General features: G+C 28.2%; 1 protein-coding gene and 1 long non-coding RNA gene across 4 annotated transcripts; both read left to right on the top strand.

The window, feature by feature from the left end:
• The first annotated feature begins 9,741 nt into the window (after window positions 1-9,741).
• On the top strand, window positions 9,742-15,808 carry LOC100571016. 2 transcript variants are annotated; one of them, XR_511021.3, is made up of 3 exons: window positions 9,742-11,958; window positions 13,239-13,323; window positions 14,926-15,808. It is a non-coding gene; the product is annotated as an uncharacterized LOC100571016 (long non-coding RNA). The 2 variants fall into 2 exon arrangements; XR_003839430.1 differs by lacking the exon at window positions 14,926-15,808 and having other exon boundaries at window positions 9,746-11,958; window positions 13,239-14,327.
• Window positions 15,809-16,650: 842 nt separating this feature from the next.
• Window positions 16,651-20,098, top strand: LOC100571089 (longitudinals lacking protein). 2 transcript variants are annotated; one of them, XM_029489268.1, is made up of 3 exons: window positions 16,651-16,868; window positions 17,287-17,543; window positions 18,530-20,098. In XM_029489268.1, the coding sequence occupies exons 2-3, from the start codon at window positions 17,301-17,303 to the stop codon at window positions 18,794-18,796; spliced, it is 510 nt and encodes a 169-aa protein (XP_029345128.1). In that variant the 5' UTR covers window positions 16,651-16,868; window positions 17,287-17,300; the 3' UTR covers window positions 18,797-20,098. The 2 variants fall into 2 exon arrangements, with proteins under 2 accessions (XP_029345128.1, XP_003246562.1); XM_003246514.4 differs by lacking the exon at window positions 16,651-16,868 and having other exon boundaries at window positions 17,062-17,543.
• Window positions 20,099-21,541: the final 1,443 nt, after the last annotated feature.

The raw sequence follows: 21,541 nt of genomic DNA on the forward strand, positions 1-21,541 counted from the left end.
GAATATATTATCATATTTATTACACTTTATAATTTTGTTTAAAAATATTAAAACAATATAGTACATGAGTACATATTATACATATCCTATAATAAATATAGGTATACATATATAAATTCATGTAATTATATTGTATATATAATATATATATGCTATTATATAGCAGCGAGTATCCTTTTATTTTTATATCAAAAACAAAAGCATGATATAAAAGCAACACTGCATTAAACACCTTACACGGCTACCTATATATAAACATTAAAATTGACAAAATAATAATACTTTCATTGTGTGTAAAATGTATTAATAAATATATTATGATAATTGACAATATATGATAATAATTATCAATGAGTGAAATTATCACCAAAAATCATAATTAAATATTACGGATAATTAGCCATATCGCTGATAATAAATGAATTGGAATGTTGTTTGAAAAATGTACACCTATACAGCTATATACCTGTATAAATATTGGTAGGGACACGTTATAATTTAGAAACGTATATTAGCATATTTCAAAGTACTTATTTTGAATGTTTTCCGGTCTTTCAAGTTTCGGACCATTTAACTTTAATAATAATTCAGAAATAAGAATATAGGCATCAGGTACCTATGTATGTAAAAGTTAACGATTTTTTTTAACTAGTTAAGTTAAGTTATTTTAAAATAATAAAGTTAAGTTAAGTTAAAAGTTACTCGTATTTTTTTTCGTTAACTCGTTAAGTTAAAAGTTAAATTTGAAAAAAAAGTAACTTAACTTAGTGTAAAGTGGAAATTTGCTAATTTGCAAAAATAAAATATTCCAGACACCTGATATGGTTTATTAGAATATAGTTTTTCATTACGCTCAAGAAAATTACTGGTGAAATTTAAAATGATACATCAAAGTAAAAACCCATTCAATAATTTGCACTAATCTTTAGGCGAAAATTAACTTAATTTAGATATTTTTGAAATAAAATTAACTTGAAGTTAACACGTTAATCTTGAAAAAAGTAACTTATTAAGTTAAAAGTTAATTTGAAAAAAAAAAATTAATTGACGTTTTAACTTAATCTTAAGTTAAGGCCCAGCCTTGCCTATATATAGGTATCAGGTACCTATGTATATATATACCTATATATAGGTATCATGTACCAGGTAAATTATCATAAAATAGGCAGGTATACAGACCTGCGTAGTTGAGTTATCAATGAACACCCTTATTTCCTAATTAATATCAAAATGTCACATTATCAATAATACAACATGCATGTTGATTACTGCACATTTTATTATACATTTATACCATGTCAATTCATATTTCATTTATATTCAGCATGTTATACCTAATTATTATGTGTAGAACTTATAGGCAATACTCAGACAGTCAGACACTCGACATAAACAAATGTTACACAAATATATAAAAATTTTATAAATATAGATTTATAATCTATAATTTATATAGGTATCTTATATATGTACAAAAGTAGGTACTTCGTACATAACTATATCCTAAATAGCTAAATATCGAAAATTAAAAATTAAGACATACTTACCTTACCATAGTTACTACTTACTAGGTACCTCAAGTATTTAATACAATGATACTATGATAAGTATCTGGTAAATAAATACATAATACCTATATAGGGAAGTACTAAGTAGTGACTACTTTTTGAGGCAGTAAAAATACTTTGAATTTCTATTTCAACATCTTTTCTGGTAGGAAAGTGAATCTATAGTTGGTAATTACTAATTTGGGTGATCATAAACAAAAATTACGTAGGTACTCAAATGTTAAATGTATATTATATTAAATTATAAATAAGAGAATTCCTAAAAAAAAAAAAGGAAAAATTATTATTAATTATTATAATAATATAATGGGTGAGCGGTGGGCCTGCTTCGCGGCGGTATTTCCCGGGCCGAAATGTTAAGCCAATCTACCGCTGGTAGTGTATTATACATGTATACATAGATCCTTATACAATATAATTCAATCACTAAATGTAAAAAGAGCACATGTCCTTAATTTTCATAAAATCACATTTTTACTGATTTTTGTTTAAGTTTGATAAATACATCGTTCTGTGCAAACGAGGCACATGTTCAGTTTACAGGTACATTATAAAATGCCTAAATAATGTCAATTTTTCTATAGACATTAAGTTTTTTGACTCTCCGGAACAATTTATGAAATGTGGACATTTGCCCTTTTTGCATTTAGTGATTCATATAGGCATAATAATAATAATAATAATAATAATAATAATAATAATAATATTATTTTATTAACGGGATAAAATTCCAATTTAGAATAGGATGTTTATTTCTTAAATTATTTACATTTACTTTGAAGTTAATACGTTCTAAGATCTCTGGACAATCAATAAAATGATGTAGTACTTAAAAAGAATTTTTAAATTTAACATTTTAAATCTATACTGTTTAAGTGAACAATATTAAAAAAGCAGGTAGGTGGATGTCGCTCTGCTGTACAGTAGATTACAAGTGGGTCATTGTATAATGGTTGTATTAGACTTGAATCCAATGATATAATATCATTGTATAAGAAAAACGATTCTGAGCGGAGACGGTTTGTCAGTCTGGATATTTTATATTTTGTTATTATATATTTTATCATATAAGTTGAATTGATATTAAAATATTATAATTTTTTATTTGTTTCTATGGTGATAAACAAAGCGTTAGAAATTAAAATCCCATTTTTAGCGTTTTTTCGTAATTTTCCCGTGATTTTTCCCGTGGCATTAAATAACTATTGAGAAAATCGAAAAATGACCTCTCTAATGTACCATCTTGATCCAATTTGCTACAAGATAAGGTACTATATGTTGAAATCGAAGCACCCCTTCTGGTAGAAATTTTGTATACAGGATATAAAAAGAAAAAATAAAATAAAATAAACACCATTGTAAAACCAATAGCTTCCTCGCTCCGCTCAGAATCTAAAAAAATACTTAAATTAATATACCCTGAATGTGGACGTCTTTCAAAATAGATTATTTTAAAAATAAAAATAGTATATAAGGTACACCTATACCTAGGTAATTGTTAAATGTAATATTATTATGAATGATTGTTTTCTACAATCAAGAATATTGGTATTACCGTATTGGTAATCAGTAAAACACAATTAAATTATAAGTTATGAAGTCATGTAGATAATCTAATCTGCTAATGAAATATTTTGTATTATTATAATATAAATCCTAAATAATGAAAAAAATTTTAAATAATTTTTATTCACATAAGTATACGTATAAATATTTTAACAAACTGGCCTTCATCATAATCGTATAATATGTTATTAGAAGTAAATACATTATCTACTTATTTTATTGTTTGTAATGTTTGCTGCTCACAATTATAGCGATTATAGTTAAGAATAATTTAAAAAGCACAAATTTCACTTTAGATTCTCGAATCCTGTAATTCGATCACATGGTAGTCCTAGCCCCTAGGTTGCAAGCAGCACTCTATTTAAGTATATTGTCTATTATACCAATATACGTATAGATATTGCATACGACTATTATTCCTAATTCGGAATTAAAAGTTGGTAAAATATCCAGGGTTGTCTTGATTTGAGTCTCCTGTTTTTTTTATTTAGTCAGTTAAATGTATATAGTTCAAAGTGCTTGGGTTCTTCAAATACTGCAAGATTTATGTGGAAGTTTTTATGTATAGGGTAGGTATTAATTAAATATGATATATATTATGAATTATAATTTGTATAGTTACTAGTAAGTATAGGTAGTAACTAGTAATATAACCTATATTGTACTATATTATTCAAGTACGAGTATATATTATAAGTAATACAAGTACCTAAGTATAATACTTATATTACCATAAGTGTATAACATATAAAATTATATTAAGTAGGTACCTACTACGTATTGAGTACATATAGGCTACGTGTTTTAGAGTTTAAGGAGTAGGTAAGTAAGAAAAAGCGGACGTCCTTCGTACGTTGGGTTACGCTAGGTATACTACGTGTATATGGGTGAGCCACAGGGGCGCATGCATATTATGTTGTCCTTATCATCATGTACCTATTACATTTTATTATTTTAATATAGTTTTTAAACCAATTACTATCGAACACACTTTTCAAAGTAGTATTTTTCAACTGTATATTTACAAAATCAACTTCGTACTCACAAATACACAATTAGATATATATTTAATATTTATTATGAAGTTTTAACTTTTAAGACATTTTATAAAATATTGTCTATACGGACAGATAATCATAGTATTTACGCAATATGTCTGTGAAAATGTTGTATCTATATAATATAGTATATTATACAACATTTTTGCAAGTATACTTACCTACCTTAATTAGTTATTTATATTTTATCTGTAACTAGTAACTACCTATAGCTATAAGTTTAAATAAATATAAAATGACCCAGTGGCATACGCAGGATTTTTCAGTGGTGGGATGGGGGGGGGGGGGGGTGCTTGAAAATTAGTTACAATTTTATTTTTATTTTGTCCAGTCTATTAATTTCAGAGGTTTATTTGAGGTATTTTAAAATGTTTGTAACTTCTCAATTTTTCTGGTAGAAAATATTTCTGATCATAAGCTTCGATGCCCGATATAAGTTTTTGGAAGCAAATTGGATCTAGTTAATACTTTTAGAAGGTCGAAATTGAAACAGTGCTTTCTGAAATAATTGGAGAAAAAAAAAGGAAAATTTATTAAAATTGTTTGGTAACCAGCTTGGTTATACCATCCTCAGTTGGATTGTATTTGATTAACAAATTTTTTTTTTCTATAAATGTCAATAAAAAATTATTTATTCGGTCAAAAAGCTTAAAAATGTATTACGTAATTTTTATTATAGCTAAAATATTAACGATACGTAGGCATCATGGTTATGTTTTATAAGCATTTAAAGTTTAAATTTCGTCAAAACCTCGGTTAATTTGTAGTTCAAAAGTCAAAACTTATAAAATATTAAATGTGTACCAGCTATAGCTAAGGCTAGACTATTTATTACAAGGTCTTTCACTCTCTCATAGTTTCATACAAGTAGTTCATGCTTTTACCGAAAAATTACAGATAATTTATGAAAATTGGTATGCAAATACGTTGTTTTTTCAAAAATGAATTCATTCTGATAAGACATAATATACCTATGAAATTTACGTCTTGCTTACTATAGTTGACAGTTGAAACTTGATAAATATTTTTTTTTTAATAATAATAATACGGCAATGGAGGGGGGCTTTAGCCCGTTAGCCCCCCCCCACCCCTGCAGTTGCCACTTTAATGACATAATGACAATATGCATTGTATAGACTATTTATTTAAGAGCATTTTTAAGTATTTTCTTAATTCATACTTACTTGTTAAATTAACTTATAACTGATGAGTTATACTTACATAAATTTTAGATTTTATAGTGTTTGGAAATGTACTCAAATGTGAAATATAGGTACAATTATTTTTTCAGTGATCGTCATCGTGATAAGGAAATTATTCAGTGTTTATGAGGTAGATATATATATTAAATGTATATTATATTATTATGTATAATAAATTATTATAATAATTGAGAATGAAATATTGAAAATTTACTTTAGTCTATAAATATAAATATATAATATACTAAATGGACAATAGACGCATTATATACCTATAAAATATTCAAATACATTTTATAGAAGTATAATATTATTAATTATATACCATATACGATACCTATATAGCAATATGGTTAAATATAATATATATCTACATCACAACTAAAACCCTTCGTAAACTACTAAAAATATAAGATCTTTAAGCACTATAAAGATGTGATATCATGAATAAATGCTAAGTTTATTGAATTTAAGTAAACTTATTTTGTTTCAATAATTTAATTACTTGGCGAGGAATTATTTCTTAAAAGAAACAAAGTGTGATGAACAAAACAATTAAATGGCGAAGGAGTGAAGGTCTATTAAAATTCAACTTATTATTATTTTAAAAATATTATTATTAATATTTATTATACACTATTCTAAATAGTTCCTCACCAAATAAATACATTATTGAAACAAAATAAGTTTACTTAAATTCAATATACTTAACATTAAACATGTATTCATGATATCACATCTTTATAGTTCTTAAAGATCTTATATTTTTAGTAGTTTACGAAGGGTTTTTGTTGTGATGTTGATATATATTATATTTAACCATATTGCTATTAACCGATTTTGCGTAAAAATTCCCGTTTTTTCTTAATTTGTATTTTGTTTTTCCCTGTGCTTTTGAAAACTATTCGGAATTTTAAATTTTGACCTCCCAATGCACCAACTACATTCACTTTCCCATCGAACAAGATACTGTTGAAGAAAATCAAAACAGTTTTACTGCCCCAAACGGTGATGACACAAAAAAAAAACACATCATTGTAATCATTTCATTCATCACTCCGCTCAGAATCTAAAATAATTTTGTAGTTAAAAATGCATAAAATGTTCAACTTTTTTAGCTAAGGATTGAAAATTTACAACACGGTTCCATGTAAATAGTTTATTCTGTAACCAAAAAGTCTCAAAAATATAAAACACGGTTTTTTTTATATAGTTACCTACTTATTTTATGTTTAAATTTGGACGAAATTACATACTTAATAACCAAGAATAACGATTTTAGTTATTTTCTTATAATTTTACAATATGAATAACTTACCGGCAACCGTAATAATAATAAGTAATAACAATATAAATATAAATTACAATATAAAAAACACACATCATTGTAAAATCAATACATTCGTCGCTCCGCTCAGAATCTAAAATATTTAATTGAAAAATTGAAAAAAAAAAAAATTAGATATAGGTACAATTTTGAATTCTATAAACAAAAAAAAAAAAAACGTGAAGTTGAAAATTAAAATATCTGAATACAAAGAAAAATAATATTTAAAAAATCATACGTGGTTTGCACTATATCCATTTTAACAGTACTATTTCAACCTGATTTTTTTTTATGAAGCCAACTTTCTGAACGCGCTCTTAGAGATAGACAGCACGCACACATTTATACGATATACACTATACACAGTTCAACACGGGTATTGGGTAGGTACACATAATATCTGTATATAACTATATAAGTATATTGAATATTCTGCATGGCTCTATCGTTTTGTGAATGAAACTAGTGTGAAATGCGAATAATGATAAGGTCCAGTTTTGCTTAGTTTTAGACTCAGTGATACTGACAAATTTCCCACGAAAGTGTGTTGGATAATATATCAATATTCTAGATGAATATAATATATACATTAAGGTATAATCGGTAAAGGTACCTAATCGGTATAGCTAATATAAGTAATAACCTATTTATTATTATAGTCTATATAAATATCTTTATATATATTATTTCATTACTACATCACACATTCACACGTATAAATACATAATAATAATTTACGCGTAATCCGCTTATAATATACGAGATGGGGGCCCATATAATATTTTGTGTGTAATACTGTAATGTAATATATTATGCACATCATAGTTACAACAGTACAAACAGTAATAAATGTGTATTATAATTTATAACTAAAATACGTTTATATCATGTTTATATATTGCACAGTTAAAATAAATTACTATATTTTATAAAATTATATCCGGCAAAAAGAATATAATATATGATAGTTAAAAGCAAAAAAGAAAAATAGCAATTGCAAGAAAATGAAATTGAAACCAAATATAAAACATGCGTTTGGTATCAGTTTTATAAATTTTGTTTATCTTAATTTTTTAATCAACTAATAAGTGGTGTTTTTTTCACTTAACGTAATTTTTTAAACAGTAGCTACTTAAACTTGATAGTAATTTATAAAATAATTATACAAACGTTTACAGTAAAAATTGTTTTACATAATAATATAACCAACAATAACAAATCTACAATGCGGAACTCGCCAAAACGTGTTAAATGTAATGTATATAACATTTTTAAGCTGAGGGTTATATGTTATTATCTACATGCATAACTATAAAAATTATTATTTAGCGCAGAAATAAATTTATCAATTCATTAAAAATTAAAAAAATTCTAAGATAAAATCATTATAGGCAAGTAATATAAAGATAACGAGTATACCTACTTCTTATGTCCAATACAAAATTTAATTGACGCAATGTATTATTTTTTATTATTTATTTTATTTTAGACCAAATAATACATTGACGTATTATGATTTATTTTGTATAGTATTCGATACCCTAAAGCCATATAGCTATATGAGCTAAACAATTATTCCTTTATGTGGTATATTTAATTTGTCAGCAGAATCTTTATCCTCAATTTGTTGATCTTATAAACTATGCAAACTTACTCAACAAAAAGCGAAATTTTGTTTTTTGAAATTGTCACGACTTACTATACTAGTTCTTGAGTTTCTATTTAAATTCTTTAATTCGTGATTTTTTTTTTTATTATTTTTTAGATAATTAGGTAACGACTTACTTAATTCCTGCCAAAATATTAAAATTGAAATAATTATTATAAAAAATGGTTTCATTTAAATAATGAAGAAAAAAATACAATATTCAACATTATAATTTTAATTACAGTTGTTAGTTTTCGTTGTACGTGTTTTCTCTAACCAGTGTAGTGTAACCTACTGCTTAAACTTAAAAACATTATATTTATTTAAACAGTTCTGGTAAAAAAATGTAATTTAAAATAAATTTACAATGTCTATAGAAATTATAAAGATTAACGTTTTTAATTGCATTATTTTTACAGAAAAAGTAGGTATCCCTGACCTTCTTATACACCTATAATATACTCTATATTATAAACAGTCCATATAATTTAAGGTTAATTGAAATTAAAAATTTCCAACACAATATGAACATATTATAGTCCGGATTATTGAATAAATTAATACAAAATTAATAGGGATACAAATACAAGGAGCAATTTATTGTTGTTTTTAGAAGTAATTAATGGTGTAACTTCAAGTCAAAAAAATTAGAAACAACACATTTTCCCATAATTTTAGTAGGTCCCTGAGTTCAGAGTTTTAGACCACTGTAGTAAATCGTGTTTGTAATTTGTAGGTATAATATGCCCGTATTTTAGATTATCATTAAGTTGAATAAACATACATTTTATTTTATAATAAAAAAAGAACCTAATAAACTTAAAACTACCAATGTTTTGAAAAAATAAAAACATTGTCAAGGAAACGGTGAGGTCTAAAATTGAATGAATCCATACAATTTTTATTTTTACCTGAACAAATAAAAATAAAAATCAATACCCACGACTGGTGGTGATAATTTTTACAAACACGATAATATTATAATATATTATTATTTATTATAAAATATTATACCTATCAACAACGATAAGACACCTAGCTAACCCATTGATTTTCCTACTTCCTACTTATAAATATTTTATAATATAATTTTTCTCGCTTGTCCAACACTCCAATATAAACTATACATTTTTACACATTTTTACACACTTATATTATTATATATCACTGCTGTAGAGCTATATAAACAACTTGCAAGTAGTACAATGACCTACAATGTGAACGATCTTATTTCCCTTTGCTGTTATACGTATTAAAAACGAAAATATTTTTTACCGATTTATATATAAGTGTACAAAATGCGCGGTTAGCTATAATTTATGTGTTATAATATGTATAAACAACAAGTGTTAGATTATTATAATACACAAACGGGTGAAACGAAAATCATATAATTTTCAATCGAAATCGATTTGAAGGTAAGTACGTGTAAATCGTGTAATTAAAAAAAAAAATAATAATAATAGAATAACAAGAAAGAAAGAAACGTTGTAGAACGGCTTGTTTTTTCGTCCGGCCAACGGTTCCCACGGCGGTGGAATATTAACACGGTCGACCGCGTGTCCGGTGGTGGTAGCCGTGGCGGGCGAGCGAGCGAGAAAAAGTGTCGAGAAACGGTCGCATTATGGTGGACGGGGGTGGAGGGAACGAGTGAGAAAGAACGAACGGGTTACGGGAAGCACGCGAGTGTGTGTATTCGTACTGGCGGGGCGGAGGGTTTGAGAGGGTCGAGAGAGAGAGCCGAAAAAAACCGAATACGAAAATCTAATAACCACCGACGCGCCGCCGAAAAGAATGACGGAAAAAAAACGGGTAATATACAAAAATAATATTGTAGGCGTGCAGACAGACGCGCACACGGTATTTACCGTGTCGCCGCGACCGTTGCACGGTAATTCCCGACGGTATCCCGTCCACACCTGCGCCTGCACTGGCGCACCTGTGCGCGCCGCCACTGCTCCCCCTTCACAATACAACGGTAAAGCGGTGCGTCGGGGGGTCGCGGTGGAATAAATAAAAACAACTATAATAATAATAATAATAATATATGACGGCGACTACTTAGCTGCCTTACGGGCCACGGGTCGCGGTGAATGAAATTTAATTTTTTTTTTCCCGTGTTGGCACAGTGAATTTTTTACCCACCACAACAACGACCCATCGATCAGAAATTTCCCCCTTCGCCGCGCTAGTGCCTCGGTTATTATTATTATTATTGTTTTTTACCACTCCGTATTTTTTTACCGCCGCGCGACACCGACGACTACACGCCAACAGTCTCAATAAACGCGCGCGTGCCGTCGTCGACTGATCGCCACCGCCGACGCCGCATCTGTCGCCGTCGACTTAACTACGATATTATATTTAATTCATAATAATTAATATTATTTAATTGTGTTCGTCGTTTCGGTTCACCGTGACTTGCCGCCGTTCTACGCGTATTTCTTAAATAATTGAGACGCGTATCACTATCATTATCGTCTTCGGAAACGATATCAACAACATTGACGACGACTACGACAACGACGAAAACAACAACAACAACAAAAATAATATTATTCTATATAATAATAATAATAATAATATGTAAAACGGTATTATCGGTATTTTTTGTGTACGTTCCGTCCGGCGAGCCCGATACAACGTTATTATCTGAGCGTGATAAGACCGTCCGTCCGTGTGCGTGTGCGAGTGTATTTTTTAATAATTTTTTTTTTTACCGTAATTCCGTTTCGGTTTTTTTTTTTTATTTCTTCACTCACCGATTTCTCCGAACTCGAAATGCGTGTGTGTGGTTTTACGACGACCACGACTGACGAGTGTGTGTACGACCGACGACGTCGGTGCGGCGGCGGCTACACAGCCGAGGGCCGTAAGTGCCCGTGTTGTCGCGCGCGCGCGTGTGGGGGGGGGGGGGGGGGGTGGCAAGCGCGTCGTCGTCAACGCGGCGACGGCCTTTTATTGATTTTTCCGTTTTCGCATGTCGTTCGGTTGTTGTTGTTGATAAGGAGAGTGAATTTTTTCTGTCGACGGTCGATAAAATTTTTCGCGGGGGGGTTCTCTCCCCCACTGGTTGCGGTTGTCCGTCAAACCGCCGCCGCACCGCCGCCACCTCTTCCGCCGCGGCCGCCTTCACTGCCTCCGGCCGTCGTTCGACGACGACGACGACGACGACGACGACGACCGATACACGAAAATATTTACGGAACCGGAACTAATGGCAGGAAAAGGCGCACGCACGCACGCATACTCGACACGCACACGATGTGTAAACAAACAAACGTACGGAAGACGGTGACCGAAAACGGCGATGAACACGAACCCCCGTCATCGATTCGACGGGGGCGAAAACGACCGAAAAATTGATGTAGCCGACGATGACGACGGAGACGACTTTGACAACAACAAACAACAATAAGATGGCATTGCGGAACGTTGCTAACCGTACCCGATCGCGTTTCCTGGTCTGCTCAGATTGCTGCAAGTTCTGGACGATGGAGGTAAATAGCGTTTTCCGTGGAGCCCGTTCAGCAGAAAACATTTGAGTCTGGACGACGTCATTATCGTCTCGCCGTTGACTTCTCACCAGGTAAACAAAACGAAAGCTCACTCATTCTATATACACAGTTTAGGCTGCTTTGCTGTTAAATATGATTGAAGTGGTACTCGATTTGGTTAAAAATGACACTGCAGTCTATCGTTTCGATGGCCAATACTTCCGTGGGTGCACCAGGTATTGGAACGATCACACTGACAGAATATCTTCTTATCATAACTCTAACTGTTCGAGCCACATTTATATTTATAGGTACCTACCCAATTGTATGGCATTTCTGTTTTAGTAGACCACATCAGTCATGTTTCTTACATAGCCATTACTTTTATTATATACTCCTCGTCATGTAATTACTTGAAATATTATTTCTCCAAGGAGTTTTCTTTTTGTGAACTTTATGTTATCGCCACCAACTACTTTTCTTTAGGCAGAGTTAATGATTAAGTACGTTTATTTGTTGACTGTTGTTGGTAAAATATATATGATCATTTTTTTACCTACCTACCTATTACAAAAATTATTTTTGGGTAAAAAAACTTATGGAAATTAAATTAATGGTTATTACGAAGCAAATATGTTATATGTAATTTAGTAGTACCTAGGTTCTACTAAATTACTAGTAGAAGTAGAATACAGTAACGCAAATCAAATAAAATATGATAATATAGAAACGCATTTGTTAAACTCTTGAATTTATAAGATACCTACCTATTATTTATTGATTTCCTAAAATACAGTTATGACTATCTCCAGCAATCTAACATTGCTGAGAAACGTATGGATTCATCTCCCGCTCTTCGTACAAATGTTTTAAATTGTCTTTCTAAACTTTATTTTAAGAGAGGTTTACTATTGAGTGTCGTTTAGTATTAACAAATTATCACTTATTCACCTTTTTAATTTAGTATGTGTTGCTGAAGCTTAGGTTAGCTGTCATAAGTAATTTGACCAAAATTTGTTTGATTTCTGGATCTGCCTAGATTATGTGAACCATGGCAGTATTGTACACAATTTGAGCAAGTAAAAAAGTACAACATACACAATTATATTCTATCCATTAAATTATTTATTTTCTTTTTAACAAAGTTAATTTGGCTGAATAACAGTTTTAATATATTTTTATGTCGTCTAATTTGTCTGATTACACTGATTATCATTGCTTCAGAATCTTTGCAACACTAATTTAAATTTTTTTCTATTCTGAAATGTATGAAATAAGTATCTATCTAGTGGGTTAGTAATATAAATAAATTGATTTGTTGTATGATTATGTGGATATTAATTTAAAATAATACAATTTTATTTTTTTACAGATTGTCATAAGTTGATGAGTATTTAGTTTATTTGTTGAAAAAAACGGTACTGATAAAACGGAATGGATAATGATTATTTAAAGAAGTAAGTTTTAGTTGTATGCCCTATATTATTTATTGACCTAATTTACTTTAGGTTTTATATTATTAAAACTGATAATGGTTACTGATTAGTGATTAGTCTTATAATGAAAATAAATGATTATTATTGTTTTAAATTATACATCCAAACATAAATAGAAAATAAATTGGTTTATTAGTAGAATAATATTCGTGAAGAAATTATGTGTTACACAAAAGAAACAAATATAATTTCATCAAAATAAATTATGTACACATAAATTATAGTAAAAATATACAATTAATTTCAAAATAAGTATATTAAAAAAACATAATAGAAAAGTAGTACACTTATATCTAAATAAGGGCCAGTTGTACCACATCTGATTAAAGTTGACCGGAGTTTAATCAGCGAATTTGCCCGGTTAAATATCTGTTATCAGCTGATTAAGCTTAATCGAAGCTTAACTGCAGACGCTACAACTGGTCCTAAGTATTGCAAAATATTAATTTGTGTTATGATTGTAAGTCATATTAATTTTAATACACTTCATAAATGCACTGTTCATATATTGTTTAGACTATAATATGTATCTAAGTAATTATAATTACATTAAAATATGTGTTGCGGTAAGCATTTCATAAATACAATAAACATATTATATTATGTTGTGTTTTGGTATTGATGAAACATATTTTGTTTAAATAAGGTGAGCTTAACTTGATAGATAAATATAAAAATAATATATAAACAATATCAACAATAAATTACTGGACATTTTGATTTCTCTTACAATTTTAGTCTACAGCATTAAATATATCAAAATATTAATTTGTTTAATATGTTGTGTGGAATATTTATTGGAAATTCAATAATTTAAATCTTTGTTTTTGTAATAGGTATGATTTTTAACTATGTTAAAGGTATTATAAAATAGTTAAATTTTTAACTATAAAATTGTAAATAATATTATGAATGATATTTGATATATTTGGAAACATTACTTAATAGAACAATTTTTTCAAATCTAAGTATTATAAATCCATTATTTACAACCTAGATGTGAAATCAACAAATTAAATATAATTTTGAAGTATTCATACTAGGAATAGCAAGTATACAACATTAACACTAAAGTACTCCAGGTAATGTTTACTATGTGTGAAACAAACATAAACTATTGAGTTATTGAGCTTTTTAAGAAAAAAAATTATATACATATAATTCTAACCAACTAACAATATTAAATTGTAAAGAATAAATAATAATAATAGATTTACATTAAACATACAAATTCCAATACATTTTATTGTGGAAACTGCATCCTTACAGTATCCACATAAGATGTGAATTTGTAAGCTTATATTAAACTAACAAAAATAATTTCATTAGGCGGGTACGCTTATTATTAATATGCTTCAATCGGTGTTCATTCAAAATAAAACAATGTAGGTGCTGGATTAACATTTTTCATTTATTCAATTTCCTCTATTCAAATCTCTTAAGGCAATTAAAATGATTCCATTTCTTCTCCAAGCTTACCATCATTTACTCCAGGTTTTGGGTACTGTAATTAATATATCTATTGTACATGTTATAATTATAATTTTTGCTATGTATTTATAGCTGAATTGATCGACTACCAGAGACGTTTAATACTTACCGAATACTACAAATTCACTGGTTTGCATACAAAAGAATGGTTATCTCAAGATACAGAAGAAATACCTGGCTTATTTCCTCATCACCTAGATCCTGGAACCATTACTATACGAACAACACCTAGCAGTGGTTCTGGTGGTAAGCGAATACGAAATTCATCAAACCGATCACCTGAAGAAGCGCGATGGGTGTGTCCAACTTGTGGAAAACGATATAAATATAGTCGTGGCTTAGCTATGCATAGGCGGTTAGAATGCGGTAAGGAACCTATGTTCCATTGTCCCTTTTGTCCACAAAAATGTCACCAAAAAGGTAATATGGTCATACATATTAAGAAAAAACACCCTACCCAATACGAGGAACAATCGCAAGCTGTTGTACAGGCACATGTCAAAGCACAACATGTACAAAGCGATTAAGACAATTTTTTCCCTCAGTATTTTTGTTTTAATTTAATTTTACATGTCTTTTTAAGGCACATGCTACTACTTATTTGAATTTTTATAAAATTTATATTTATTAAATTTCCATGGTCATATCCTATCACAATACCTCCCTACCCTCTCATTGTAGTTTTTTATTACAAATATAATGCAAAATTATTGAGTATTCTTATTAATCATTAATGCTCATATGATAAATCTTGACTGATAATATTAACAATAATTTTACCCATATTTGTTATTGTTAGTTTTTTTTTGTTAATATGTATAATATAAAAAATACTATAATATATACATACTTAAATTACATACATTAACCAGTTTTATCTACCTCTTTTGATATGACCAAGAAATGCCTACTTCTTTCGTCCTCCACTAGACTTAAACCGTTACCTATTTCATAATTGAATTGCAATTATATTTAATACCCATTTGCAATAAACGTGCAATGCATATATTTATATCAATATTATTTTTTTCAGCAATTTTGCTTGTACATATTCAATTTTTATTTTGTTAAATTATAAATATATATTTTTTCGAAATTAGTTTTCTTTTCAAATTCATTAATACATTTATATTTTAGGTATTTGTTTTTTTATTATTATTATTATTATTATTATTATTATTTTATTTTTTTTATGATTATTATGATTATTATTTTTAGAAAAGTATTAAATGATTCTATAGTATTAGCAAACCAAAACAAATGAAATTGAGTCTTCCAAGTGATAATTAAGCTAATAGAACAAGTTGAGATATATTTTTTTAATTGTAATCTCGTTCCCGTCCCAATTAAGATTATACATGTACAAGTAATCTTAAACTTGAGATATTTACTTAAAACAAACACTATTGTATACAAATCTTTATTTTGTAAAATTGTTGATGTATTTTTTTTCTACTTAAGAAAAATGTTTTATTTTATAACAGTATTAAGATGACAAATTACTTGTTAGTTATATGTCTTGTATTATACAAATGACCCAAAGTATTATGGATTAGTTATTAATGGTATTTTATTTATTTAATAAAATGTGTAATTAAATTTTTATTTAAGTAATATAATTGTTGAGTTATTTTTTTGTTAGCCTGAAACAAATTATAATTTTGGTGGTTTTGTAAGTTTTTTACTTTATAGATTGTACTTACAAGTTTCAAATTATTGTTTTGATTAGTATTCAAATTATACTTAAACAATTATTTCGTTACATTTACCTGAAACATGTAAATATATATTTTAATTGTTATATATAATTTATTTTTATTTATTATGAATAATAATAATGATTCCTATGTACCCTTTTCTTTTAGTTAAAACATGTACTAATTCACTTTTTTTTTTGCAGGTGTTATGCAAGCCAAATCGTACAGTAGGTCAACAGCATTATCATCAAAATAATAAACTATTATTCCACTCATAATGTACATTAAACAATCGTTTCTTTACTTATCTATAGACAGGTGTAGTTAAAAATGATATATTTTTACATAAATTGATTTTTTTGTAAACTTTTTTCTCATCTTGTCATAGTTTTTTCTTTTAGAGTATTAAATATTTTTACAGCGCTGGATCTAACTTTTAAAAAATCAAATGAAGAGTTAAATGTTCAATAATGACAGAAACTATTATTCAACTTATATAATATTTTAAAATTGATAAATTATTATCTTATCTATCTGATAAATAAAATTATATATGTACTTTTTTATTTTAACTGGTAGGTTTTGGTATTAGTAGCTCAGTAGTATTTGCAGTAATCTTACTAGTATTTATTGTGAAATTGGCTTATACTTTTCGCACGCTCTTGTTTCGCACCTGAGCATGTCTTTAGCTTCTTCTATCATATATGCCCCTCGTATTAACAACTGGTGGTTGCAGTTACAGGCGATGAAATGGCCACAATTACTGCCACACAGCGTGTGGTGAATAATCATCTGACGAACATCAATTATCATCATTTGTCAAGTGTAATTAAATACTTGAATAATCAGCAACAGACACCGCAACAACTGCAACAGCCAAAAACATGGACCACAACCAATGCATTGTCAATATCGCAAAGATATTTTGAGAAGATTGCCCCAGCATCTGTTGGCATTCCAGCATTGATGAATCAAAATTTTTATGATATGCAGGTAAAGTACTATTATATCAAGTAACCAAACTATGTTTAAAAATATATATATATTAACTATGATTTTTTAAGCGACTCGCCCTACTTATGCTTAAATTATTCATTTATTTAAATTCTGGTTTTTGAAATTCTTAAATACACTTGAAGACCATATTTTCAAATCCTTAGGTGTTTTTTTTTTTTTTATTGTACCACTTAAGGATGATCCTGTGGCAGTATAAACTTCTGTCTTTAAATGGGAAACCCCCTACTTGTACATTTAGATATATTTTTTTGAGAATTTTGATGTAACTAAATCAAAATTAAAGTGATTAGTTTTTGAGTTGTATTAGTTTGTGTCCTAAGTGTTATATATCTATGATAATGGGTTAAGTAGATATGGAGGCTTAGACGATTTGAAATAGTTAGACAGAGTATATACTTTTCATTTATCAATATAAATTATTTGTAAAAACGATCTGAGTATAATAAATATTACACATTATAGTTATAATTTTTATGTAACTATTTTAATAACTCAGAAACTACCAGTGGCGCCGAACCTATAACCCAAGAGAGGTGACCGTCCTCCCCCCCTTTTTTCAGTGGGTGGGTCCGTGGGAACCCCAGCTAACTACTTATGAATTATGTTCCTAATAAGCTATTAATATATACATATGCAGCACTGTAGCAAGCGTAAACAGGGGTGGTGGTCCGTATAACTTTTTACTTGCCCCCCTTTTAAAATATAGTTCGGCGCCACTGGAAACTACTCATTAGTATTTTGATTTATACACATCAGCAATTTCAAGAAAATAATTTGCAGTAAGGGTTCTCTTTTGAAAAATAAAAGTTTGTATGGACACCCCTTAAGTAGTAAAAAAAATATAAGAAATTTGAATAAATGTCTTATTAAAGGAAAAATTGAGGGTGAGCACGCTTAAAAAATTACTGAATATGCATAATGGTGATGGTAAAATAGTTTTTCTAACAAAATATTTCTCATAGGATTCTGGTTCAGATGCATCTGGTCATGATGGCTATGGAAGACACAGGAGACATAATAGGGACAAGGAACCTATATTTCAATGTCCCGACTGTGATAAAAGGTATCGCTCTAAAACCAGCTTAAGTCTACACAAACGTCTTGAATGTGGAAAAGAACCAGCCTTCCAGTGCCCATACTGCCCGCTCAAAACACATCAGAAAGGTAACCTGCAAGTGCATATAAAAAAGAAACACAACGATCACGGAGAACTTAATAGGACTTATTGAATTATATTAGTAAAACAACATTGGTCTGATAAACATTTAGAGAGATGATAGTGCCATCCTCCCAGAGTCATAACTTTTAATATATTTCCAAGGGACATAAACAATAGAAATATTCCAATTTTTCTGAATATATAAACCATTCATTTAAGAATTTATTTTTTATCCCATATATTGGAGTATCATGAAAACAGGGTGTTATTTTTCATATTTACATATACTCCTCTTGGTTTCCTTACTAATACATTTTATGTTTTCTGATACTTGAGTAAGTAATTTCTTATAATATCAATTTATGTATACGGTGTTAATCTCTTATTAATATATAATGCAAACGACTGATGTGCTTTTCTTACCAAAATTGTGTAAAAACGTAAAACATTCGATCCGTAGTAAAGTAGTTTGGCACTCCATCTGTAACTGAAATTCACAGGTGAAAATGAATCATCCAAATCAAATCAATTGTATATAATATATTAGAAAAAAAAACAGTACAAAATATGTGTTCGTTTAACATAAGAGTATATACACTCTTGATAACAATTTATTTTATGGACCAAAATGTCTGCATATCTGAGTTTCCAAACAATAACAAATAAATTATGTGACCATTTAATATTTTTGAGGGTTGCGTATTAATGACACATTAGTACTACATGCCGTCCATGTAATCATGTATTATAATTTAATTCATACCAAAGTTTTTTTAAGTACAAATGATAGATATAATTTACATAAGTATAGTTTTTCCTTAATGATTGTAGTATTTTGTTTTAGTATTATAATTCAATATGTTTAAAAAATAGTTTATAATATGCCATTATTTTTACCGAAGTTACCTATCTCAAACTACTAAGATGTTTATGTACTATTAACTAAACCGTTTACAAAAATGTGCCTTACACTTGGCTACCCGTGACTTACTTTTTTAATAAATATTTCCTGGTTTTAAACAATTTTAACAGTTCAATGAGACTCATACTGGGTGGTATATTATCTCTTTAAATGCAGAAATAGAATAAAATATATATCCCTACTTTCCAAAGAATATACAAATTATAATTATTTCATTTTAAAAATGCAATGTTGCTCTCTTGACCTAAGATCTCTAAAGATATATATATATATATATATTATTAAATATTATATAATATAATAATTTATAAAGGTTTAATTATTAGCAATAAGAAACATACTGTCTGAATGTAAAATCTATAAAAAAAAAAAATCTACCTCATATTACTACGAGTAGTTTATTCCGTTAATGAGTGCAATTTTTCCTATTTTACAAAATGTAACTATGTATAAAAAAAAAGTTATACGTCTTGTTCCTAGTTACTTTTTTAATATTTATTTACATATTCATATATAGTTATATATATATAAATTAACATATTATTATTACTATTATTATTTTTTGTAATTTTATTTTTTGTAGTACATTTGTCTACCTCATTCATAGCTTTAAAAAACAAAATGTACAATATTACTGTTTTTTTTTTTTTTTTAACTATTATTTATTATTATTACATCACTTATTGCATTAGATATTAAGCCATCAAGACTAAACCAACACTTGAAGTACAAATATGCGATTGCAGGAATTTATTCAAATTAATAATTTTAATGTAATTTGTAGGGTATAATAATATTCATCTAGTTAGTTTATACAGGGGTTCTTTTTCGTGTAGCTATACATTATTTTACTAGACTTGCCTATATGATTTAGAACCTTACATAAGTTTTATTTTTCCGGTGGTAATATTGTTCCTAATACCAAAAATATATGTTATGTAATTCCTACTATGGAGGAAATGGGAGGTAATTATCTAGAAACAATATTATGATATTATGTTTTGCTTATACAAATAAACGCTAGATAGAATTGTGTGCACTATAGTTCAATGTCATTTTCAAAGCAATATATTTGTAACCTAGTTGGACATGAGACTTAGACAAAAGGCAATAACTTTATGTAGCAAATAATTTTAATATCTAAGCCCATTTAACAAATTTGTGTAAGAATTATTGAACCCTATATTATTGTTTGTTTTTTTTTTTTTTTCTTTGAAAAATCGCAATCATTGAAGGTACAAGTATAACTTTTAATAATTATCAACTTAAAGTACAAACAAATTCTAAATAATTAATATGGTTCAACCACAATATTGTTATGTAAAATATGTATATAATGTAAATGGATAAATTCTTTAAATGTTTAAATTTTTTTTTTCTTCATTTTTTACTTTATTTTGTAATAACAAAGTCTATACCACCCCACCACCTCAGTACATAAGATCATAAAATAACATTTAATTTTAATTTTTTTTTTCTACATAGTTCCTATTTTTTAGAAAAACTATGCATTTTACCTTTTTATATTTTTATTTTAATCTTACAAATAGTGTTCATTTTAGTAGAGAATTATTTTGTACAAACATCTTAAAATATGTAAATCTTTATGTACCTGATGTTTTGCATTTAATTAATAAGTTACTAGCACTCACAATGTTTCCAAAGGTATTTTCCTTCCAAATATAATATTATGTACAACAATTTTATGTTTAAGCATAAATACTTGCAATAAGCGTTTTTGTATGCATACAGTGTTAAATATTTTTAATTTGTTTTGTAAGCACACAACACATCATAAACACGCGAGCAGTATTATTGAATTTTCTTCATTGTACAATTATATACCTAACCTTTATTTAAATTTTTTTTATCATTATTATTTATGAGATCAAA

Source organism: Acyrthosiphon pisum, chromosome A2, assembly GCF_005508785.2.
Source record: "Acyrthosiphon pisum isolate AL4f chromosome A2, pea_aphid_22Mar2018_4r6ur, whole genome shotgun sequence".
NCBI lineage: Eukaryota > Metazoa > Arthropoda > Insecta > Hemiptera > Aphididae > Acyrthosiphon > Acyrthosiphon pisum.

Excerpts from the sequence above, each read along its gene's own strand:
- LOC100571089 (XM_029489268.1), top strand. The coding sequence starts at position 17,301 with ATGGCCACAATTACTGCCACACAGCGTGTGGTGAATAATCATCTGACG. Across the intron at positions 17,544-18,529 it reads AAAATTTTTATGATATGCAG|GATTCTGGTTCAGATGCATC; the intron begins GTAAAGTACTAT and ends TATTTCTCATAG.